Genomic DNA, 25,963 nt, shown 5'->3' on the forward strand with positions numbered 1-25,963 from the left:
GGACCCCGCAAGTGCCAAGGCTGTGGGTGGGGTCCCTGGGGCCTGTGCTTCTCTGATTTCCGGTTGTTGTAAGGTTCTGTTTTCTCCCTGAGGTGGACTGACTTTCTTCTCTCCCCACCCTTCTTTTGACTGCTTTCTGATTGGATCCTCCATAGGAATGCCTTGGGGTAAATATGTTCAACTTTCTTTGAAGTAAAAGAGTGGGTTGGAGGAGGGTGAGGCAAGATTCAGAGGGGAGGAGTTGATGCGGTGAGAAAGATGTGGTGCATTTATTTATGTGAGGGCTGAGTTTTCATTAATATCTAAGAGGTCAAACATGAGGAGTCCCTAAGCCTTCTTGGGAAGTGATCATTCTCATTGGTTGGGATATATAGTTGGCTTATATGCTGCCTCTTTTATGTACATAGGTAGATGAGCCTAATACAGTAAGATAGCTTGTAAAATATACCAGAGCCTCTGGATGGGAAAGACTGTGTCAATGTGATTCTTTCTGATTATTTATGACCATTAAGAGAGTCTTACCATTTACATTTTGGGCAAAGTCAGCATTCCTGCGATTAGATTAAATATCTTTTTGCCTCGCTTTTAGTTTAATAGATGGACTTTTATCTCCCTGTCGAGGGCAGTAGGGAAGGTTAGATATCGCAGGAAGGTCAGAATAAAAAGCAGGCAGAAACCCTTGTCATTCCCACCTGATGTCTGGATCCCATTTCCTCAGATTGCTGGCATAATAGTAATCTGGGTCAACATGAAAAAAGAACCAGAGCCTAGCCTCACTGTTTAGAGTCTCGTTTTCTACCATTTGTGTGTTTTAGAAATTGCTGTTATTCGAGTTGAATGCATAGATTTCAGGGGATGAGGAGGGAAGAAAGAGGAATGCAAGTTGATTTAGTCATTTTATTCCTAAAAATACATAAAGAAATATATTTTCTCTATGAGGAGCAAACATTTCCAAGAGTCTGAATTAGGGAGGGTTACTAGCTATAGGGCCAGGCTGAAAGCAGGAAGGGACTGCTGTTTGAGCCTCTTCCAAGCAGAGGGCTCTGTAGTCTGTGTTGGGTGCAAAGTCTGCCATGGAAGGGACTGCGGGAAGCGCCAGTCACACAGGCCTACTGGGGTGTCAGCCAAGGTCCTTGCAAGGAACCTACATGACAACCCGGCAAGGGTGTCACATCCCCCACCTCCCTTCCTCACCTTGCTCTCCTCTGCACTAATGAACGTTGCAGAGGTGACAAACCTAGACTAAGTGATAAGATTTGCTCTCAGCTATTTAATTCAGTGAGGATCATTTGAGAACTTTCTACTGAAGTAGGCACAGTGAGGATCTGAAGTGGGCTACTGGCTGTACTCCCCAGTTGATATATCTTCTGTTTTTATTGGGCCAATGTGGGAATGAGAGCATTAGACTGGCAGTCACTGAGAGAGGGAGTATTTACTGACGTCTGTGCATGGATGTCTCTGTGTGCATGCATGTGTGTGTATTCCTCTATGTGTATATTCGTGGGTGGGTATGTGCATGCACACTGGCAAGTGATTTGAGAATATTCCTGACCCATTTTTTGTAGAGTAACCCCTCGCCTATATCTCTCCCTGCCTCTCTGTTGTTTTTAATGCAATAGTGTGAATGTTCCTTTTGTTTCTCCCCCTGTCCAAATGATTCCCTGGGGCCTCTCCCCTGCAGAACCAACAAGGGGCGGGACATCAAGACCATCAAGTCCTTGAGGGTGCTGCGAGTTCTGAGGCCACTGAAAACCATCAAGCGCTTGCCCAAGCTCAAGGTAATGGTGACAGTGTTCCCAGCAGATGCTTCTCCTGACTTCTCTTGTTACCCCTGACTGGCCTGCTTTTGGAGAATTTTTTCTGGGAGTATTTCTTTTCTCACTTGGGTATTGAGGTTCTTTTCATCTGCCTGATCTAGGGGTCTTAGTTTCAAGGGAAAATAACCAACATCCCAAGAAATCCATGTGTGGGGGGTTCTTTTGCCTCTTGAGTCAAGACCCACGTAGTATCTTCTACTCTTCAGTGTGGTGGGTCACCCAGGAGGAACCCTGTGTGGCTTTGTCCTGGAGCCTCCTGTGTCACTAAGGCAGACCCAGAACCCTCTGCATATGTTGTGGTCTTCATACTACATCAGGCTAAATGCCCTGGGGTGTTCTCTTTTCTCATAATTCTAGAAGAGGAGAGAATCTTCTAGCTCTAACCCTTCATGTTTTTGAGGCACAGATAGATCAGTAACTTGCCTGAGGACACACAGTTCATTTTTGGCAGAAGCAAAGAAGAAATGGGGAAGTAAGCTAACATAAATTAAGTTCTTCCTATTGCCAGGACCAAAGCGTTATTCAGATTTCTCCTTGTCCAAAACTCTCCGTGCTCAATTCCCCAGGCTCTGCCTTCCTGCCTGCCTCTCAGGATGAGCATTATCATTCAAGTCTGCTAGCCTGGCCTGTTGAAGTCTCCTCCCCTCCCCTCCCTCCCCCCCACCCCACATTGCTGTTTCTCGAGGCTGAAGCACCATGGGAGAAAGTTCTTCCTCCCTGAATTCTCGAGAATGAGAGCCAGCCACTGCCAGGGAGAGGACCAGGGCTCCAGTTCACAGCTCCAAAGTCCTGCTGCTGCTACCCAGGACACATAGCCAGCTGAGCCTATCTCCAGGGACTGCATCACAATGCTTCCCAGGAAGCAGATTTAATTACCCACCTGCAGAGTTGCTTGGAATAGTGTGCTTCTTGAAGTGTGGGTCATTGCATCAGAATCACCTGGATGCTTATTAAAACCCAGATTCCTGGGCTATCCCAGCACAACAGACTAGACTGCCTAGGAGAGGGTCTTGAAAAGTGCCTCCTAAAGGGGCGGCCCAGGTGGTCTTAGTATAGCACGGTTTGACAAACCTCGTCAACCCTGAAAAAAACCCACTTGAGTGTCAGACTCAGCTCTGAGATTTAGGAGCTACATGACCCAGGGCAAATTACTTATTCTTTGACTTTCTTTCAAGTGAAAAATGGGGACATTTTGTCACTCACACATTTGTGATGTGAGCTGACAAATGGGCTGACAAAATGAGATGATTTGAGTGGTCCCTGTTAGAAAACCCACCAGTTCCCCTGCTATGCCTGGGCCTGCTCTCTCAAGCCTGGCACAGAGGATAAAGCAGGGAGAAGGATCTTGGGAACCTGACCATCTCCTGCTTTCCAAATCACATTTCCTATTGGGTCCTCATAACTTCTGATGTTCCCACCCACTCCCACCCCAAGTCCCCTTCAAGCCTCATAGCACTCCTTCCCTTTTAGCCCTCTGGCTCTGTAGAGGGGGGCAAAACAAACTAGATTTATGGAGACAAAGTCACTTTTGAAAGGCTTTGGTCTAGCGGAAACATGGCTTCCTCTCAGAGCCCAGGACCCTGGCCCATTGCATGGGCTCAAGAAGAGAAACACTCAGGCTCCCAAGGCAGTGACCTGGCCAATGGCATTCCTCTCCGGCAACCCTGCCTTCCTCTCCTGGGGGAGGCACTTCCCACAGTCTCAGCTGTTTCTTACCACCTCCCAACCTGGTAAGAGGCCCAACACAGCACCTGACCTGGGCCCCTTCCCATAAATATTCATCCTTTCTGCCTTGTGCCCAACAGAATGTGGCCAGGCTACCTGGGGCCCTGGGCACTGTTGTCTGCTTCAAGACAGGCTCCAAGGGATCCTAAGGAGCATGCAGACAAGCTGGATGAGACTAATTAAGAGGCTGGAGAAGGCACCCTCCAACCTTGGTTAATTCTGTTAATTAGAAAGGGCTGGTTCCTTTCTCTGCAGCTGCATAACCCGAAGGACGTAGGTGGCTCTGATGACTCCACAAGTCTATGTGTCACTCACATTCCCCGCAGTGTTGAGCTAATTAAACCAGCAATGCTTCACCCAGCGCTGTGAAGAAGGAACTGCACAAGTGCATCACTAGCGTGGGGCTGGGCTGTCCTGTGAGCTAAACCTAAAAACCTAGAAAATAACCTAAAAATGACTTGAAATTCCCATGTAAGTCCTCACGGCTTACGGCCTAGAACGGAGGTCTCTGGAAGGCTGTTGCCTTTCAACTGAAGTGTGAGTTCCTGGTTCTGTCCATGCAGCCTCCCCATCTCTAAGAGAGGGCAGATGTCAATCCTTCACATGTCACCTGGGTTGGCCTTCATCCCAGCTATAGCCAGCTTCACTAGAAAACATTTCCATGAAGTGTTGAACATAATCAGATTGAACATATGAACTTGCTATAAGTTATATATATTGAGCACCTCTTTTGTGGCAGGCATGGTACAAGACGTTTTATGTCATTGAAATGAACAAAGATGATGGTGTGTTATTACTCCCTGATTCATTTAGAAAAATACGGAGAAGACAATATATAATTAATTTATAATCAAATCTAAAAATGTCACCAAATAAATATAAGGTAAGGGATAAGCTATTTAATGGCTAAAATGGTCCAAGTGATCTCAAAGATCCCTTCCTGCTCTAAATTCCTGTGCCTCACACTACTGGACTACCCTACCAGGATCCCACAGAGGGTCCCCTTTGTTCTTGATGTCATCTGTTTCCCACTATTATGAGTTTACTTTTGAGTTCGGAGCATGTGCCCCCTTTCCAGGTAATAGGTCCTTGTAGTCACGACCAGCTTGGAAGCCTCCCCTTAATCCCATGAGTGTCATCTCTTAGCAGGGTGCTGTCTCCTAAGGTGCCTTCTCAGTGGGACTGGTGGTGGTGGTGCCACCCAGCTCAGCTCCAGGCTGATGCACAGGCCACCACGGGGCTCCCACAGCAGGGCTCTTTGCTTTGTCCACAGGCTGTCTTCGACTGCGTGGTGACCTCGTTGAAGAATGTCTTCAACATACTCATTGTCTACAAGCTCTTCATGTTCATCTTCGCTGTCATCGCAGTTCAGCTCTTCAAGGGAAAGTTCTTTTATTGTACAGACAGTTCCAAGGACACAGAGAAGGAGTGCATGTACGTGCTGCTAGAACATCCCACTCGCTTTTGCTGAAGCGTGTCCTGAGACGTCCACTCCACCCCATAGGTCCACCCTTTCTCCTTTCTCTCTTACCTGTCTCCACTCCTCTTTTACCAGAAAAAAAAATAGAGAATCCAGAAACTTTTTTTGAGCACCTCTTTTGTGGCAGGCATGGTAAAAGACATTTTATGCTCAGATTTTCATTGAAATGTTCATAATGATTTACTGAGATGGGTTTTATTTGCATGTTATTCAAGTAGAAACGACAACTCAGAGAGTTTAGGCAAATTATGTAAGATTACACAACAACCAGTGATAAAGGATTAGGATTTCATCCCATGTCTGTTGGGCACCAAATCTCATTTTTATTCCATGGTAATACTTGCCTTTAATAAAATACCTTTTTCCTTGCATTTGTGTGGGAATCATTATTACCCTGCATCATTGAAGTCTGTAGTTTCCTGACTCCTTCGTGAGCTATAGTAAAGACGCTCTCTTTTTATTTCTTCTCTGGTTTTAGAGGCAACTATGTAGATCATGAGAAAAACAAGATGGAGGTGAAGGGTCGGGAATGGAAGCGCCATGAATTCCACTACGACAATATTATCTGGGCCCTGCTGACCCTCTTCACTGTCTCCACGGGGGAAGGATGGCCTCAGTGAGTGCTGGCTTTAAGTTGACACGCTTCTCTGTGCCCTGGGATGGGATCATGTGGTTGCCTTGAGAAGCTGATTCAAAATGAATGTGGCAATCCCTTTGTTGTTGCACCAGGAAAAGTAAGTGGTTATGAGTGACTGAGATAGGCAGAAGAGAGGAAAAATGAAAAGCACTAAGGCACAAATGAAAAGGGGATGTCAAAGTCAGGGAAATAATTGAAATTTTTAATGTTTTAGTTACTAACTGAGGAGTTGAGTGGAGCCATTGGACTCCTGTGGAGCAAATGAATTTTGAATAACCATCGGCCTGTAAGAAGTATCCCTGGGGGCTGTTACAGACAGATTTGTCCTCCAGGCTAGCCATGCACCTGAAAACCTGAGGATTGAGGGTTAGGAATGAGCAAGTAAAACAAAGACACTTGCTATGGCCATACGTCTTAGGAAGAAGACAACAGCATGCAGGTTCTTATGCCACCCATAAGTAGCCGAAGGTTAATTTTGCAGGCTCTTGGCAATGACTAAAGATAACCACTTTCTGGTGGTACTTTCTCTAGTTGGTAGTCAAATATCAAATGGAAATCCAGGAGTCTGTTGGTATTGAACATGACAACCTAAACTGTAAAGCAATGTCCTTTTGTTGCTTAGGAGTTGAATGCATGATGGAATGGGGGCTAGAAAGAACAGTGGATTGCTGCCAGTGGGGTATGCCAACTTGGTTATAGATCCAAACGATTAGCAGAGGATCTATAAAGTCTAGGAAGTCAGATAAAGAACTATGATAGGTGACAGATCTTCTGATGACGCCAAGACTGTCATCTACCATCCATGCCCCCTCATTCTGTCCCCACAGAGTTCTACAGCATTCTGTAGATGTAACAGAGGAAGACCGAGGCCCAAGCCGCAGCAACCGCATGGAGATGTCCATCTTTTATGTGGTCTACTTTGTGGTCTTCCCTTTCTTCTTTGTCAATATCTTTGTGGCTCTCATCATCATCACCTTCCAGGAGCAAGGAGACAAGATGATGGAGGAATGCAGCCTGGAGAAGAATGAGGTAATAGTGACTGGTCTGAAGCGGGAACAGCAGGGGCTCCAGGAAGAATTCTCAGACCAGCAGCATCAGGAAGGAAGATGGCATTTTCTTAACCTGATTAAGAATTATAGACAGAAAGTGGGAGAAATTAATGATTTGGTCATTAAGTAAACATTTTTTGAGCAGTGTTTGATGCAGGCATGAGGTATAGAGTTCTGGGACGTACGTAAGCTGCTTAAGATGCAGTCTCTACTTTTACATGTGCAGAATCTAGAAAGCAAAGATGTGTGCCACGATTATAACATTAAGACATCTGCTTGGCCGGGCGCAGTAGCTCACACCTGTAATCCAGCACTTGGGGAGGCCAAGGTGGGAAGATTGCTTGAGCCCAGGAGTTTAAGACCAACTTAGGCAACATAGCGAGACCTCGTCTCTATAAAAAATCAAAAACATTGACTGGGCCTGGTGGTGCGTGCCTGTATTTCCAACTATTTGGGAGATTGAGGCAGGAGGATTGACTGAGCCCAGTAGATTGAGACCCAGTAGGTTGAGACCTCCCCCTGTCCACCCCCACCACCCACAAAAAAAGACATCTGCTTACATTACTGTGACATTCCATGGCATATATTCAAAGGCAGGGAATACGTCTTAGGACTGCGTTTCCAGCAACAAGTATGATTCTGTAACATTGTAGAGTCTCAGTAGTTTTGTTTGTTTTACAGTAGAACTGAACTGGAAACTCTTAGGAACTAAAAGAAAAATGCAACCTAAAGTGCTGTAGAAAAACTTAGGTAGATAGAACTTTACTTCTGACTGAGGGCGTCAGAGAAGACTTGTTCCTTAAATACCTCAGTGGCATGCTGTGTAAAAGGACTTCATCAATAACCATTGAGTCTTTACCTCGTGCAACAGAATGCCTCCAGTTCTGCGTACTCCTTTACGGTGACATTTTCCTGTAGTTTTGTCCAGATGATCCCTGTTGCCATTTTTACTTCCACTTGTCCAGCCCTGCCCTTTTTTTTTTTTTTCATGCACCATCCTCTTCTGTTCATCTAACAGAGAGAGCCCACCACTGGGCAAGGTTTAAAGGATTTGAACCCGGACTAATAACCATGACTCTCCTGCAGAGGGCGTGCATCGACTTTGCCATCAGTGCCAAACCTCTCACCCGCTACATGCCACAGAACAGGCACACCTTCCAGTACCGCGTGTGGCACTTCGTGGTGTCTCCATCCTTCGAGTACACCATCATGGCCATGATCGCCTTGAACACTGTCGTGCTGATGATGAAGGTGAGAGGAGGGAGTCCTGGTGGTGGTTCCCTCCCAGAGCTGTTGTGTGTGCACCAAGAGAGTGGGAAGACACTCCAGCATCCCAGTCTATTACCTCTTTACCTACTTTTCCATCATGGAATGTCTTGGTGATCTTATTTTTTCCAACAGCCCAGCCTCTGGGACTTTGAGGGTTCTCTGGGCAAAATGCAGTGCAACCTACAGTAGCAACCCAGGGGCTTCCAAGACCTAAGATGGTGGCAGGAGGCAGCTTCCGACAAAGGTGGAAGATGTCAGGAGCTAGAGATTATCTTAGGGTCTAAAGGAGCGTTGGAGCATTGAGAGAGGCTCAATCCTATTTAATACCAAGTGAGAAAGTAGCTAACTCACTCTAGAAAACGTTTCTGCCCTGCCCGCCTTCATCTCTAGGAAGACTGGTTGTTTGTATGATGCTGTGGGGGGAAGAGGGGCACGGGTCTCTATTTTCTTTTGTTTTGGTACAAGGATGTTTGGTTTTCCTCTCCAGCACTCGATTTCTACCTTTCCTGCTGTACCACACCACAAAGTGTCCCACAACTGCAGGGGTGAGAGGTGGCCGGCCTCAGTGACATGTATTCCCCCTCTCATCTTAATGCTTTGATTCTCTTTTTCTTCTTTTTTCTTCCTGGCAGTATTACTCTGCTCCCTGTACTTATGAGCTGGCCCTAAAGTACCTGAATATTGCCTTCACCATGGTGTTTTCCCTGGAATGCGTCCTAAAGATCATCGCTTTTGGCTTCTTGGTATGTCACCAACTCTATCCCAGCATTAAGCTTGCCTTCTCTTCCTTTTGGGTGCATTCCTGGGGGGGGGGGTGGCTCACACACCTGCCCACCTAAATGTTGGCTCATTTTGACTGCTCAGTAAACTGCCGTGGAGATAAGACAACATGTGAGGAGGTTGGGAGAAAGGGCAAAGGAAGCCTTACCACCAGGTTCATATGCATCTAGCCATTAGCCTTGGTCCTGTCAAATTCTGTCAGCAGTCCAGGGGTGACCATCGTTGGGTCTTACTAGAAATGCAACCCATGTGTAGATAAAGGAGCAAAACAGGGATTTGACTAATAAACCCTGAATGCTTATTTACTGGTAAAACATATGAGTCAAATGGGAAATTATCTGTCCCTCTTAGCCTCAAACCTAGAAGATAATAGATTTTGTTTATTCTTCTGCTGTTAGTAACATGGAGAATAATTTCTGCCAGGGAAAATAAATGTTTATTATGCTTATAAAGGACAATAACCTTTGGGAGGGAGGGTGTGTGTGTGTGTGTGTGTGTGTCTGTAGTGGGGAGGGATTCTGGAATTAAGTTTGGGAGGGTTGGGATAACTTTTTTTTGGCATGAGTTCTCCTTTTTCTTCTCATCAACTATTAATTAAAATTGTTTGGCAAATTCTTACATCTGCTCCCAAGAGTGTTAAGAAAACCTAGCCCTATTCTCCAATGTCCTATAAACAAAATACTCCCTCTGCCACCCCTCCTTCCTTGCTTCAGTGTGTAGAGTGGGTTCAGTGGGATGCAGATAAGCCCACTTGACAGCTGCTTCACACTTATTTAGGGCGTGAGCTACCATTTCAAATTATATGTGTGTATGGCTTTCCCTGCAAGAAGGAAAACTTTGCTCATTAGCTGAGTAAGTGTTTGTCTGGTGGCAGCTTTAACAGGGACTCTTGGGCTGGGTTTGATAATTGTGAATGTTGATTGTGGGAACTGCTTCTGGTCTCCTAATGGGGGTTCTTGGAAAAGCCATTAATTTGAGCATTTTGGGTGGAGAATTGAAAGGAGCTCATTGCAGGTGGTTGCATTGTTGTTTGCTTGACTCCCTTTTGAGTGTTTTGAGACTTGAGGAAATAAAGTAAAAACTACCACCAACAAAGATGCCTTTATAATGCAGTCTAGCCCTGTGCAATGGGCCATAAAAGAGAGGGAGAAGCCAGAGCCACAACAGGAAAAGTTTCTCTCTGCGTTTTGATTACTTGCATGTAGCATTGGCATTGTCTGTGACTTAAGTCCTCAATTATGTGTCTAATTATGGTGAATGCTGAATACAAACAGTCTTAACAAGATTCAGCCTGAAGCCTGCCTCCTTCCCACTCTCACCCCCATTTTTCATTCAAGGTCTAGAGGCATTTTCACACTATAAAAGGCACCACTAGTCCCAACAAGTCTTTACATTGATACAGCACTCTAGGCTTTCAGAATATCCCAATATATACTATTTTGTTAGATCTTCTCAGTGACTCTGAAATAGGCGTAGCCGATATCATGATGATGATGATTATTATTCGTTATTTTAAATGAGGAAATTTAAGTTTGGAAAAATTATATTGCTTTTTAAAAAATACACAATAAAAGGCAGTAGAATTGAAAAGCGGGGTGGGAATAAAAAGGGAAGAGAAAAATAAAAAGAGAAAGAAGAAACATATTCATTGCCTATTAAGTTCCAAATGTTTTACTTGCTCATTTTCTCTTTACAACAACCATATTAGAGAGGTGTTATTATTTCCTTCTTTATGGATAAGCTGGAGCTAAGAAAGGTTGAATAGTTTGTGCAAGGTTAGTAAAAAGTAGAGCCAGTCTTCAGATCCTGGTTTAACTTCAAAGCTCACAATAATCTACTAGTCTACACCACACTTCTCTGTCTTCTGTGTTAGAGACTGTCCTTAAATATCCCTGGGGCAAGCAAGTGTCTTTTTTAGAGACCAAATGTCCTGGTTTTGTTTTGTTTTATTTGAGGGACACAGTCCAAGATCTGTGTTCAGTCACCTAAGCCTAGGAGATAGAGGCATAGTCTACCCTCATATTCCATATCATACACCACACTATGCTAGTCTATACCACAATATGCTATTCTGTACTATAAAGCATCCTTAACTGGAATCCAGAGCTTCTGGTCCCTCCTCTGAGACCTAAATTCAAGCACCGAGAACTAGGAGAAATTAAAACCAAGAATCAGGATGCTGTTCCCAGGTTGGACAATAGGAGATCCCTGACAATTGAGGAACTTAGAGACTCAACTTGACTGTACCACTGTTGGGCTAGGGAAGGTAGGTTTATGAAACTGTGTACTTCAGTTTCTCGATATGCCCTGTAGGCGCATGTGACTTTGGAATCAGGCCTCTCAAACCTCAGGTTCCTAATATATAAAATGAGGATAACAATAGCTACCTTATGGCCTTAGATATTTTGTTGTGTGTATCCAGCTAGATACTCTTCATAAGGTGCCCAGTTCTGAGTGGGTGTTTCACACACTCCTTTTCTCTCTTTATTGCATATATCCCTCACTCTTCTTGCCACCCCTTCTACTCAGCACTTTATGAATAGGGGTATTTGTCACTCACTACCCACCTAATGGATCCATGAGAGGAATGAATTAGTTGAAAGAATGCCAAAGGCACTGCATGTGTGGCACGTATAGTAGGGATTCAGTGGTGCTCGTTGTGAGGCTAGGATGGGGTATACCTCTGCAGTACTCTGAGAGTCTCTTGTTTTCATTCCAAGGATAGAATAAAATAATCTGCTGTCCTATAATCTTGCTAAGGATATTGATTACAGGTGTTTGAAATTTTCTTCTCCTCATACCTTCTCTGTCACCTCTGAATTTCTACATTCTGTTTATTTTGATCTCTGTCTTCTGTGTTATAGACTGTCCTTCAACGTCCCAAGGGCAAGCGTGTGTCTTTTTTGGAGACTCAAGTATCCTGGTTTTTTTGTTTGTTTTTCAAGGTACATAGTCCAAGGCCTCTGTGCATTCACCTGAGCCTAGGAGATGGATGCATTGTCCACCTTCTTCTATTAAGTGGAGTGTTATCTGTTTGCTGAATTTTCCAGCTTCCTTCTATCTCCTCCATCTCCTTCAACCCACTCATTTTATTACCACTTACTTGTTTTTTCACTAGTTATATCTTCTCAAAAGGTATAACAGAGCATAGAAGGAAGGGGATTGAATTCTATTCTTATTACCAATCAGTAGTTGGTTTGAAAAGACTCAATGTAGTTAGAAGGAGATTTTTGACACGTCTATGATCTTTAGTCTTGATGTGTGTGACTTTTGTTGACAGTTAAAGACTATTTTTTATAGGGTAACAATGCGATATAATTTAAAAATTGTGTGATAGTAGTGATAGTTTCACAGGTATATGCATATCCCCAAACTCATGAGACATTAAATATGGGAAGATTTTTGTCAATCATACCTCAATCAGGTGGTTTCAAAATAAATGCATACATATTTGTTAAAAATAAAAAAATCTTTCTTACATATGAGCTTTTTAGTTATAGTTTCAAAAGTAAGATCTTTAAATAGTGATGGAACCTCTTTCCAAATGAGAAATTCCCAAATTAGTAAAGGAGAAATAACATTTTTGGTTAGAAATAGGAAACTGAAGTCAAAGTTAGAGTGAACTTGTGCATGAATTGACAGGTTTTAATTCCAAGTGACAAAGTTATGTAATGAAAGATATCTTTTCTTCTTTATTTCTTTCTTGCCCCTTCCCCCCTTTTCTGACGTTCCTGTGACTGAATTCATCTGGCAGAACTATTTCCGAGACACCTGGAATATCTTTGACTTCATCACTGTAATTGGCAGTATCACAGAAATTATCCTGACAGACAGCAAGGTGAATGGGCTTATAAGATCTTTGTCTTAAAGCTTGACTGTGGAACAGCATTAAAAAAGAAAAAAAAAACCTCCTCTGTACATTCAGTTCATTTTTATCCCACCAAAGCAAATATGTACCCCTCAGCGCGCTGGGGGTCCTCTTCCTTGCTGCTGAGCATGAACAAGAGAATGCAAACTTGGGAGAGGCACTGGATCTCATGGAAGGCTTAATTTGTGTGCATGACTTGAATAGCAGATATCTAAGGGGTAAGTGGAAGAGAGGGTGTCAGATGAGGGCTAGTATGCACAGTGATCTTCTTTCTCAAAAGTGGTGCAATATCTTTGCCCTCAAAGCTCTGAAACCTGAATTATTTCCCCAGATTTGTTCATTCTAAAGAATAAACCTGGAGTGCTCACTGTGACTATCTCCGGGTATTGGAGGGCTGGTCATGTGCTAGCGTAGTTACTAGAGCTGCTTTTTTGGGGCATCTGACTGCAGACTTCAGACCACTTGACAGAAGTCTAGGGAGGCCAGTTGTGTCTAATACATATAGGATGCCATTCTGGGGTATGTCCCCAACCCTTCTACCTGGCCAGAGTTCAGTCCTGGAGAGATAGACCTCATTGGCTGGCTGGTCAGCCGTTGGAAATTAACAAAGAAAGATAGAGACTGTGTCCAACTGTATTATCTGAATGAGGGATCAATATGCAAATACTAGTGCTTAGATTTTTCTAAATGACCATAATGCTGCTAATTATGTATTTCCTTTTGGTCCCCAGCTGGTGAACACCAGTGGCTTCAACATGAGCTTTCTGAAGCTCTTCCGAGCTGCCCGTCTCATAAAGCTCTTGCGTCAGGGCTACACCATACGTATTTTACTTTGGACCTTTGTGCAGTCCTTCAAGGTAAGTGGCACTGGCACATTCACTCTGAGGGGTGACATAGCAGACAGCACAGCCAGGCAGCACCAGCATCATATACGATCTCCTCACCTCTGGAATGTTGAAGCTGGTAGAATGAGTGCTTGTTAGAAGCATTCAATAAATATAGCAGTTCTTAGTTACAACATAGCTTGGCTTGATAGGGGTCCGCTTATGTTTACTGGATAGGATCTTATTCTAGAAAAACACATTGACTTTGTAATTCAGACGTCCTCTCTGTCAACTGAGGCAGAGACAAGTTTCAAGAGGTGTGTGTCCTCCCTAGGGATTCCAGATTGTCCTGAGCAACCCCGTCCATGTAAAGAGCCAGTCACGTGTAGCCAGATGTCCTCTGCATTTTCAGGGACTTTTCAATGACTTTATTTCCTATAACAATTTTGCAAAAGACTCCTTGAGTTGTGTTTCCTAGAGAGATGAATCATACCCAGCCCCACCCATGTCTCCTTCAGCACATATTTCCTCAGCCACTGAGTGTAGGGTATGCTAATGGCCACCTCTATGTCCTACAGACAAGTAGGAATGTTTGAGCATGTTAATACAGTCAGTTTCTTTTGGACACTGTCACGGGTCCGTACAGAGGTATGTGTGTAATAAAGAGAAGTCAAAAATCGATACTTGAGACCCATCTTAATGGCAGAGTCTCCCAGTAAAAGTTTTCCAGACATATTTAAATATGTTTGGGCTCCAGCAAATGTCATAAGCTAGTTGTTTTTTAAGCTTTTGGAACCTGTTGTTCAGATGCAAGTCATTTCCCTCTCTTATGTAAAAAAAAAATTTTTCAATGAATGTGTTTAAAAATAAAGTTGATGAAACTAAGTTACTCAATGATAAGAAATCATGAATTCACCAGATTGCTTTCCTTATTTTAATTATTTCTATATTTTAATTAGAAATTAAAGCAGGCAAGCTGATGAGTTCACGGTTTCTCATCATTTGGAGAGGAGTTTCTTCCTATATCAGCATTACTGACTCACTTCTTCATTGAGGACCTGGGAGTCTGAGATGTAAGATCAATTGTAAGGGTGTTCAGGTTCCTGGGAGCAACCTTAGTATTTAAAAAAAAAATTATATCCAGAGTAATTGTTTGGCATAGTAACTCCCACAGAGGCCTCATCTCAATTAAAACTATTTTTCCAAAGTTAGATGACAGAGGAGAAATCGAAAACCTTAGCAAGAATGTTCTATCTGTGTCTCAGGTGAATTTGGATTCAGAACTAGAAACACAAGATGTTTTTAAAACCTTTTTTTTTTTTTTTTTAGAGGATAGCTCAGCGAACTTCAGTTGTTAGTGAGTCTCTTAAGAAATAGGTGTCATCCTGTCATATCACCACAATCATCAAGTCTCTGTGAAACTGTATGCTATTGAGGACAAAGAAAAGATTGTCAAAAATTGATGGTCAAATGGTTGGCTTATTCCAGCGAATACTACAGAGAACAGGGAAGACAGGTGAACCTGCCTCCAGGTGACACTGCATTACAGATAGATGTTTCTTTTTCATAACAGTTCTGGGACAGTACAGAAGCTGATTTCTTAAAGTAAAGTTAGCAAAGGCTTCCTCTGCAAACACCAAACAGAGAGCCACACAATAGAAACAGCATCACCGTGCCTAAGCCTACCCTACCCTGCCCTAAGCAGCATCCAGTTCTTCACCTCTGACCCCTACTCAGAAGTTCTTCCCTCCTTTCCTTTATTTTGTGTTAGAATTTGTGACATGAGAAGAAAGGAGAACAGAATGACTCTTTTGTCTTCTCTCTAAAGCTGGGAGTAGGTAGAGCTGGACTAGGGACTGGAGACAGGAGTAGAGAAGGGCGAAGGTAAAAATGGAAGAGAGCATACTTCAAGTACAAGAAGCTCTGCTCCTCCCCCTCATCATTTGCAGAGGGCAACTTAAAGTGCCCCTTGAAATGCAGCCAGCCCTCTTCACGGGTCTTGGGAATCTGCACTTCACTGGAGAGAGGACTCTCCCACCAGCTTTCAGTTGCATTTTAATTTTATCCTCTCTTCAAGTTGTAAATAGTCTCACAGCGCTCTTCATTTCGTTAGCTCTGTTGATAAGCCCTACCCTGCTCGTGCAGTCTGAAAGCCTTCAATCGTTCTCCTGGGATTCATTGTGTGTACACTCAAGACAGGGTGGAGACTCCTAGTAGCACTGTCTTTCAGGGAACTCTTCAATGGTAAAGAAGAGAGGCTTCCCTGGCAGCACTGAGATCACCCCAGAATTGTAGTGGCCCACCTGTCCCCAGATTCCAACTGCCCTATGTTCACATCCTCCCCCAACCACCAGGAGCAGTTTCCTGCCTCTTTTCTTCTTGCCTTGCACCCCACACCTATCATCAAAATGTTACCATTTCGAAGTGGCAGTAAACATGCACAGTATGGAGATTTGTGCCGTGTGACTTCAGGGCAAGGTTTTGTGGTGGCTGAAACTTAACAGGCTTTTGCATGAAATATAATGAAACATCAGGAGGCTTAAATACTGGAAAATGATGTTTCATCAGAAGTTCAAAGAGCCTTGTAGGAACTGACAAGCAAGTGAGACCCAGGCACTTCCCTTTGCTTCCAGATTCTTCATTATGGACTCCACATTGGGTGTGGGAGTAGAAAGGGGTACCGCTAGGTGCTTGGTGTACAGTTTGCATCACAGTTGCCCAGGTTATTAATCTGCGTAGCAAGTGGGATGAATCCTGAGCCCAGGAAGTTTTCTTAGCTGTCCTTGTAGATAGGGGCTATACTTCTGGATGAGTGACTATTCTTGACAGAAGTTAAATTACAAACCTCTCTTTGGCCAACCGTTTACATATCTGTAAGAGGATGTTGACTTCTGAAAAGGTATTCACCCCAAAAGGGAACAGCCCCAGGGAATGGAGCATCCTAGTCACCTGTTTGTGTTAGCTTCAAGACAAGAGTTCCTGCATTGTTGGTAACTGCAGGTAGCTGAGTCTGGAAGCTGCCTTCTGTGATTAATGGTCTTATCTCTGCTTTTCTTCCAGGCCCTTCCTTACGTCTGCCTTTTGATTGCCATGCTGTTCTTCATTTATGCTATCATTGGGATGCAGGTGAGGTGGTACACCAGGGACCTTGAGGGGAACAGCTGTTTTCCAGATTGTCTCTGGCTTGGCTGGAACGTGCAGGATTTAAGAATACTTTGAACCCCTTCTTGCCTAAGGGCGCCCTCCAAGGTCTTGATGCAGTGTTACCTTGGAAATTTCACATGTGCAGTGGTTTCCCATGAGTTTGCCTAGGTCACATTGGTCTGGGAGAGGGGCATCATCTCAGGTTGTCAGATCATGATACTGACTTGTAAGCAGATGGTCTTCTGTGGTTGCAACAGTAGAATAGAACTAAAGCAAAGATGACACCAGTGATCATAGTCAGAAGGATCCCCCAGGAGATGAAGGAGGGGGTGAATGTCATCTTGATCTATTTCTCAGGATCTCTGGTATTTATACTTTGTCTAAAAGAAGGTCAGATGGTTGTTCTCCCTGTACATGCTGACACCAGGTGTGTCACCACATACATTGTTGGCTGTGTAACTCTTTACTGACTGAGATGTATGACCTAAGACCCTGTTTCTGTGCACAACTCATGGAGTTCCTGATGCCTACCCATTTCTAGGGAGATTCAAGGGCAACATTCAGCTAATTAGGGACATGTAACTTGCTGGACGGTTCCTTTGGCTTACCACATCTTTCCCAGTTTCAGAACCTGAGGAGAAGATCAGGTTCCCACTCCAAATAGTAGTTATGCAGGGAGCCTGAGGCCTGCTGAACAGAAGAGGCCACCAGGTCTTTTAAAGATGGTGGTCATCTTTGGTGGGTGAACTACTGTAGATAGCAGGCAGCACTTCCTGTGAACCTATCTGTTGGATATACAGGCTTTCTGCTTGTCTCAGAAGGATGAACTCTCTGACCGGAAGCTATCGTGACTAGACCCCAGGAAAGAACTTCAGCTGTGTCACAGTCTCCTGCAGTCAGGCCGGCTGGCTGCCTTTGGACGGCTGGCTGGCCTCCCAACAGTGTCTTCCACCTGTACAACTGCTCTAGTGTCCCAGGCTTGCTGCTTGGCGGCCCTTTTCAGAGCCTTTTTGAAATGCCTCTTCTGTTTACTTTTCTCCTGACCTGCACTTCTCAGTTTTATTCTTCCTCTAACTTTGCTACTAGAGTGTTTTGTTTTCCAAAAATGTAGAATGCCAAGCATCAAAATATTTGAGACTTGGTTGAGAAGTAGTGAGCTCTCCTTCACTGAGGATATTTCAGGAGAGATTTAATGATGATGTTGACAGAAGCAGGATTTCTGCTGAAGTTTCAGACTGGTTTGATAACTTCTACTAAGTCCTTGAAAACTTGATGAAATTGAGTTATTTTCAAAATAATTATTGATTGATAAAGTAGTTGTATATATTTCAAAGGCATGTGATATTTTTATACCTGTGTACAGTGTGTAATGATTAAATCAGGGTAATTGGGATATCCATCACCTCAAACATTTATATTTCTCTTTGTAATGGGACCATTGCAATTCTTCTCTTTTAGTTATAATTACATTATTTTTGCTCGCGCTCAAAATAATTCTTACCCCTTTTCATCTTCAAGCAAAATAAACTAGAATATCACTATCTCTAATACTGACCTGCTACAAATATTACCAATACTGATAATGATGATAATGCTATTTACTATGACTTTAACTCCCTGGTGTGCCAGGCATATATGTAAAATATATGTGTGTGTGTGTGTGTGTGTGTGTGTGTGTGTGTGTGTGTGTGTGTGTGTGTGTGTGTGTGTAGAGAGAGAGAGAGAGAAGGGGAGGAGGGAGAGAGAGTACATGTATGCAAGAGCACAAAAAGATGCAAGATACATGACTAATGTCTCCAGAGTGATGTGAAAATGGTTTAAAGGTGAGTTCTGTTGTCTCCATTGATGCTTAGCGTAGTTGAGTACCTTATAACATATTCAAGTTCTCAAATAATATGTGGAAGATCTGAGATGTCAGCTTAGCTCTGTTTGCTCCACAGCCCATGTTCTTAACTCTATACTGTTTCTCATCCCACCAGACAAGCAAATGCAAATATTTCTTGGATTCACTAGTGGGAAGTAGGATCTGTTCAGGTGTGAAATTGTAGTCTTCACAATGGTTATAATGGCTTATATCTTATTTCCCTTAGACTTTTTTCCTAAAGAACCGAGAGCACTGTTTCCACACCACAGAGAGGTGAATGGCATTTCCATGTGACTTGCCTCAAGCTGGCCACTCTCAATTCTGGTCCATGGGAGAGACCCAGCACCATGCACAAAGCAGAACACCTGGGTTTGTTGCTGGAGAGACTGTGTCTAATATAGTCACAATTATACACATAAAAGAGCAGAGGATATGCTTTTAGAAAAATATGAATAGCAACAGGCTGCATCAATGTGAAGAACCATTATTGTTCTGAACTTTCAAAGGCTTCTTAAAAGAAGAGACCTTTGTAGAAGAATCTGAAGATGGAAGGAAGGAGTCATTTGCTGGGGATGGGAAAGAACCAGTGACTACAGATTGTTAGGAAGTGGGATTTTCACCCTCAGCTCTGCCTCTTACCAGCTGCGTTTACCAGCTGTATAAACTTGGTCAAGTCACTAAATCTTTCTGGGCCTTGACTCCCTCACCAATGTAATAGAGGTATTGGTTAGAGACCTTCGCAGGTTTCGTCTAATTCTAAAGTTCTGTGATTTCAAGTGAAAATGGATTTAAGCCTGTACTCTCCTGAAATTTTCTGACAGGTCTCAGCATCACTTCTTTTTCTTCCATACCCTTTTGATGTAGGAGTTTTGGGTTAGTGACAAGGACAAAGTGAAAAGCTGGAAATAAAAGTGGAAAAAAATGGTAAAGACCACCTTCACAATAAACATACATTTTTGATATGAAAATTATCTTAGAAAAATATTCAAACCAACTTTGGTTTCCTTGACTATTACACACATACCCACTGCAGAGTTGCAGTGGGATCTCTAAATAGTTCATGATTGGCTGGAATGTTTGAGAAAATCATAATGAGAACAACTACCGATGACTCCAGGAGTATCATAGGGAGAGGAGACACTACAAGTTGTGGTGAATCAGGGGTAAGTCATGGATTCTGAACCAGGAGAGGGAAAGACAGAAGAGGGAAGGAGATGTGAACAGGGCAAGGATAAATGGCAGTTCCCTCCTTGAGAGTCCAGAGCTAACTAGATCGGATTGCTTGGGCGGGATTTTGAAAAATGCTACTATTTGTCTCTTTGCGGCCTTCTACCTTCTAATTCTCTTTATCCATTCTTTCCTGCTGCCACCTCGCTTGCCACCTCTGTTCTTCCTGAGAAACAAGTAGTATTTGGGTTTTGAAAAACAGCCTTGAGAACAAATTCCCAGAGCAGGTGTCAGTGGGAGTTACTTGAGCAAAATAGCTGGGGGCAGAGATTGTTCCTCAACTGCACATTCTAAAAACTGTGAGGTGGAAAATGTGTTCCATTTAGCATACATTGGATAAACGGAAGCATGTTTAATGTAGGCTGAAAATTGTCTCAAATAGTTGAAAAAGTAACCCAGGAAGCCTTTGGTTGCGCCAGCAATGACTTGTGAGAATAGATCCTGATACCCAAAATGTGGCTGGAGGATGAGGGTGCATATGTGAAGAGTATGCTTCTCATCTGAAGAGACGGGGTTGACCTTAGCTCCAGACAGCACCGTCTGAGAGTTTATCATCGTCCACTGGGTTTAGGAAAGGATCTCTAAGTGTTCTCTCATTTTCACATGAATTTGCATGGCAACCACATTAGAAGCCCAGCGACTAGCAGCAGATTAATAAACATCACTCTGTAGCCCAGAATCTGTGCAAGCCATTTTCTTTTTTCTAAGTTTCCAGTTGTCCTGACTTTCTTCATCCTATTAGCCTGGACTTTGTTTTAGCTTCTGCGTAAATGGTCACTTTTAGATGAGATTTGTGTTTGTTGAAAGATGTGTATATCCACGTTCATTCTCATGCACTCTAGATTAATGACATATAGATCTGAAATTTGACTATCTGGATAGAAACATATCTAAGGAAGATAGAAATGCCCCTCTTTGACCTACACTGCTGTGTAGGAATTTCCAGGGCAGCACCTACCCAAGCCATAAATCATGTCTTTTGCAAATTCTGATGATGTTCCCATTGTGACTACCTGAGGAAGAGAGGGGTGATGCCTTCCCTGTACCTGCTGTGGGATAATGTCTTTGACAGACTTTATGGAAATAAAAAGACCAAATTAGGTGTGGAAGAGACTAAGTACAGGCAAGAATGACTCTGAAGGGTCTTGCATTCTGTTATAGTCAGACCTTGCTATCATTGGTCCCCTTTGCTGCACTGGAGCCGTGGAGGATAATTACTGCTGTCTGTCAGGCCAAGAGCATGATATGCACTAGCTCTTGGGTTTGAGTTGACTGTTCTAGGGGTAGGCCATTAGGAAGAGCCATGATTGTGGCTTTGCCAATCTCCATGTGCTGGACACGTCACACAACTCTATAATACTCATTACTTTCTGTTGTTTTTCTCCTCAAGGTATTTGGAAACATAAAATTAGATGAGGAGAGTCACATCAACCGGCACAACAACTTCCGGAGTTTCTTTGGGTCCCTAATGCTACTCTTCAGGTACCTGGATGCATAACCATTGTGGCTGTAGCTCTCCTGATGGAGGGAGAGAGAGTTGGTTTGCCTCTTTCTTCCTTTTCCCTATACTTCTCTATTCATTCTGCTTCCTCTACTTCCATCAGGATATGCAGGAAAAGGGGGGAGGGGCATTGCCTTTGCCAAATTGCCCCTGTGACATTAGAAAGTATTATCTTTTCTATGGCCATGTCACCCTGAATGTGCCCGATTTCTTCTGATCTCGAGAGCTGAACAGGGTTGGACCTGGTTAACACTTGGATGGGAGAAAGTTTCATGAATATCTCTGCCTCAGTAGTTAATTTGCAAATTTTGACTTCAGCATGTCCATCCTCCAGGGTTTTGGGAGTGGGCAGTGAGGACAGCTTTTGCAGACCAAATTCCACGTAGGGGCTGAAACCTTCCATGACCAGGTTTATGTAGAGTCTTAGGGAGTCCCACCATTGTCTCCACCACTATTAGCTAGCAGAGGCCTGCAAAAGATGGACAGTCAGTGTGTGGGGTGGCAGAACCCAAGAGGGACCTCAATGGCACTGTTCGTGTCTGAATGGAAAGCACCAGAGGGGACCAACTGGGTAAAAAGGGAGACTGTCGGGCCCTAGGCAAGAGAAAGGATGGGTGAATTTGGGAAACAGGACCAAGAGAATTGGGTAGGACGTGCACACCTGCTCCTGCTAACCAACATGTCTTTTGGGCTCAGGAGTGCCACAGGTGAGGCCTGGCAGGAGATTATGCTGTCATGCCTTGGGGAGAAAGGCTGTGAGCCTGACACCACTGCACCATCAGGGCAGAACGAGAACGAGCGCTGCGGCACCGATCTGGCCTACGTTTACTTTGTCTCCTTCATCTTCTTCTGCTCCTTCTTGGTGAGCAACGTTGTGCTCTTGCCTTGAAATGTGCCCATCCCACCCTACCTCTAACCCCTCTGGAAAATAGACAAGTGCTGTTTGCTTTAGTGTACATTCATGTTTCCTTCCCTCTCTCCACTTCTCCTCCCCACTCCCCTTTCTCCTTTCTCTTTTCCTTTCCCTTCTCTCTCCTCTCCTCCTCCCCTTCCCTCTCTCTCTCTCACACACACTCACATCCCAGCCCCTGTTAAGAACTAGGTCTTCCTCTAGAGAACTCTTAGAGACTGAGACGCTTGTCAGACTCCTAGGTGGGTGGCTTTCAATAGTTGAGAAAAGTCATTGCTTCTTTTAGGAAAAGATTGTTATGAGAAGGGAAGGTGAGTTGAGTCCAGCTCAGTGCATAGAGCATTGAGCTTCATGCTGAATCTGTAGCAATCAGATCAGATCTTTTCTCTTTCATACCTTAGATAGTTTATTGTATATGTAGGGCTAAGAAAATCTTACTTCTCTTTCAAAGATTTTTTTTAACCCTTTGAGTAAGGTGCCTTGAAAGTGTAAGGATAGCATTAATAGAGTGCTGATTAGAATAGATGTGTTTCTCTCTTGACTTGTGATGTCATTACATTAGATGCCAATTGACCAGCTTGATAGATGTGAAAGAATACAACTGCCCTGGGTGTAAGTATGTGTGGAGCACACCCACTCACAGAATGATGAGAAGCCCTGGGTGCTTCTTAAGTCTTTCTTTTAGAGAGAACGTAATCAGCACACACATCCAGAAATTTCTACTCTGCACATCAGAAAAGCCGTGGTAAACAGAATACATGGATGAGGTGCCACCAGATTAATAAAAGGGCCATGCCATCTGCTGTTTCTGGCCACTCTGACATTCCTCAGCTCAGCATCAATGCGAATGCCACTGGCTATACAAAAACCTAAAACTAAAACAACAATGCTGCTAAAAAGTGGTCAATTTCATGGCCATGCATCAAAAAGTGAATTGTCTCATGTCCAGGCATTTCTGCCTCTTTCAGATTTCCCAAGGGGACTAAAACATTCCACATGTCCAACTCCCTGGTGAAGGGGTGAACACTACAGAGAACCTGTTAAGTGTGGCCTGAAGGTCAGGGTGGCAGGGTGTGAGCTAACATTAGTGTTGGGTAGCCCACATTGGCCCTGACTTTGCTCCTCTATTAGTCTTCACCAAGATACTTTGTCCTTTATAGCTTCTATAAAATGGAAGAAAAAAGCAAATTTCTAATAAGAGCAGTGTATGCACAGCGAACCAATTCATGTGTTTTAATCTACTTCCTTCTCATATATGAAAGGATTTTCAGTGGGAAAAGAACACAAAATATTATCCTCCTTACAAATATGAACTATGATGTATAACGAAAATAACAAAGGAAATTGAGAATGATGTTCTTGATAGAAGTTTTAAGCTTGTTCGTTCACATCTTCAGCACCTTTTTACTGAGTGGCTATTGAAAGACTGACTGCCAGCAAGACCCAGTCCCCCAGTCACCGTTACTCGAGGGGGAAACCAGTTTACCAGGACTCAGGGTCATTGATAGGATGAAACGGAGCAGATAGTATGTATAGACATCTCAGTTTTCTCTTATGTGGCTTAAGTGTTTAATAATAAATATTTAAAAGAAACCAAAGATATAACTGGAAATTAATTAGAGACTGTGAAGGTACTTTTAGAATTTGAAGATGGAGGGTACTGCATAATTCACAGTAATGTTATTTTTAATGAGGCTATATTCAGGATGAGATGATCTGCTTTCATATCTCAGCTATGCTTGAGATTGACTTTGTGACCTTGGACAAGTCACACAGCTTCTCAACTCTAGCCATCCACTCCACAGAGATCTGCTGATGCCCTATGATGTGCCAGGTCTTGTGCTGGGAGCCAAGAGCACAAAGGATACAAATGTGAATCAGAAGCACTTGTGTCCTTGAAGGACAGATGGTAATTAAACCAGCCTCACAGAGTTGGGGCGAGCTGAAAAGAAATCATAGATATGAATGTGCAACCACACTATTAAAGACAGTAACGTAAGCAATAGCAATGCTAGTAGTTTTTGTTAACCTTAATAATAATAGGTACCCTGAACGGAGTGTAAAAGAAATATGTGGATATGTGCAAAGCCCTTTGTAGCCTAGGCAGGGCTTGGATGAATTCACTGTGGCTCCACTCTCAGTGGCAGAAAGAAAAGTCCATGGTAGGATTAGGTTCAGCTGCATGAGACAGAAATCTCCAAATAACAGCACCTTAGCCAGGAGGGATGATGATTTCCCTTCCACATCAGTGAAGTCTTGAGGAATGTATACACTCTTGCTATGGTGGCTCCACAGAGTTAGGTTCCCAGACCCATTCCTGTCTTCTGCTTCATCCACTCTAGGATTTGTTGCTCATCCTCATGGTAACAGAAGACGACGAGACCTCCAGTCATCCATTTGTTCTAGGCAGCAACAGAGAGGGAGGGAGGAAGGAAGGAAGGAAGGAAGGAAGGAAGGAAGGAAGGAAGGAAGGAAGGAAGGAAGGAAGGAAGGAAGGAAAGGGGGAAGGTGGTAGGAAAGAAGGGAGGAAGGGAGAGAGAGAAGGAGGGAGGAAGGAAGGAAGAAAGAAGGAAAGGGAAGGGAAGGAGGGAGGAGACTGGCTCCCTGATTCAACCAGTAGTCTCTCTTTACTACAGATAGATTTCAGCCACGTCCTTCTCCAGACAGTCTTACTTTGTGTACTTGCCTGCATGTCTGGCACTTCTACGCACCCAGCCACTTGATCTGGGAGTCCACAACAAAGACTTGCTCCTCACCCCCACAGCCAACCGGTCTCTATCAGGCAGGACTCTTTCACTTGCAAGGGACAGAAAGCCCAGCTAAATCCAGCCTAAGCAAAGTAGGATTTTATAGACTTATGTCAATAAGGAGTCCTGGGGCAGGGCAGGCTTAAGCAAGGCTTGATTTGTGACCCAGATGACACCACCAGGACCAGGTTTCTCTCCCCGTGGATCTCTTTCTCCACCCTCCTCCACCCTTGTGAGCTCTTCTCTCAAATACTTCACCCCATGGCTCCTAGATGGCTGTAGCAGCGACTCTAGACCTCACATCTTCACACAAGTCTTATGCCCAGAAATGGTTCAATACCGTTTTCTTGGCTTAGATAAGATGACCAGCCACTGTGGCCCAGGAGGATGGGATTCAATGACTGGTTGAGGTCTGGTGGTGCCCCACTGAATCATACTAACTGGGGCCAGGCAAGAACCTGTACCTGAAATATAGTGAGTGGGACTTGGACAGCCAAGAAACAATTAAACAGCACTGCTGACTATGGCCATCAAGTCCTGTCAGTACCACCTTTGTGAATGCTCTATTTGGGTCTGTGCTACCATCCTGCCTTGACTTGATTCACTAGTATACCCTCTCCCCTGGCTTCCCACCCACCCTCAACACTGCTACCACGGATTCTTTTTGAATGTACATATCCCAAGGTCTCTGTCTCTCTAAACCCCTTTAGTAGTTCCTGTGGACTACAGAAGAGTCTAGACCAGAGATTGGCAAACTGCAACCCACAGGACAAATCCAGTTTTCATGTGGTCCATTAGCTAACAGTGGTTCTTACATTCTTAAATGGTTGAGAGGAAAAGATGAATGGCATTTCATAACTTGGAAATTACATGAAATTCAAGTTTCAGTGTCCACAAACAAAGCTGTACTAGAACATAGCCATGTTCACTTATAGCCATGCGGTCTGTGGCTATTTTGGTTTTTTGTTTTGTTTTGTTTTTGTTTGTTTTGGGGGGGAGGGGTTTGAGTCGGAGTCTCACTCTGTCACCCAGGCTGGAGTGCAGTAGCATGCTCACAGCCACTGCAGCCTTGACCTGCTGGGCTCAGGTGAACCTTCCACCTCAGCCTTTCAAGTTAGCTG

At 43.8% G+C, this 25,963-nt stretch overlaps 1 protein-coding gene across 1 annotated transcript in view; it reads left to right on the forward strand.

Moving 5' to 3' along the window:
* The window catches only part of CACNA1E (calcium voltage-gated channel subunit alpha1 E), a 410,647-nt gene that overhangs the window by 350,717 nt on the left and 33,967 nt on the right, over positions 1 to 25,963 (forward strand). The window contains exons 28-39 of the mRNA XM_008063298.2: positions 156 to 167; positions 1,682 to 1,778; positions 4,816 to 4,976; positions 5,501 to 5,638; positions 6,487 to 6,688; positions 7,795 to 7,959; positions 8,610 to 8,720; positions 12,512 to 12,595; positions 13,357 to 13,482; positions 16,510 to 16,575; positions 21,075 to 21,166; positions 21,882 to 22,047. Of these exons, the coding sequence (XP_008061489.2) occupies positions 156 to 167; positions 1,682 to 1,778; positions 4,816 to 4,976; positions 5,501 to 5,638; positions 6,487 to 6,688; positions 7,795 to 7,959; positions 8,610 to 8,720; positions 12,512 to 12,595; positions 13,357 to 13,482; positions 16,510 to 16,575; positions 21,075 to 21,166; positions 21,882 to 22,047 (1,420 nt within the window). The remainder of the gene's footprint in view (positions 1 to 155; positions 168 to 1,681; positions 1,779 to 4,815; positions 4,977 to 5,500; positions 5,639 to 6,486; positions 6,689 to 7,794; positions 7,960 to 8,609; positions 8,721 to 12,511; positions 12,596 to 13,356; positions 13,483 to 16,509; positions 16,576 to 21,074; positions 21,167 to 21,881; positions 22,048 to 25,963) is intronic.

This window comes from Carlito syrichta, unplaced genomic scaffold, assembly GCF_000164805.1.
Source record: "Carlito syrichta isolate Samal-C Ts95f unplaced genomic scaffold, Tarsius_syrichta-2.0.1 Scaffold306713, whole genome shotgun sequence".
Taxonomy (NCBI): Eukaryota; Metazoa; Chordata; class Mammalia; order Primates; family Tarsiidae; genus Carlito; species Carlito syrichta.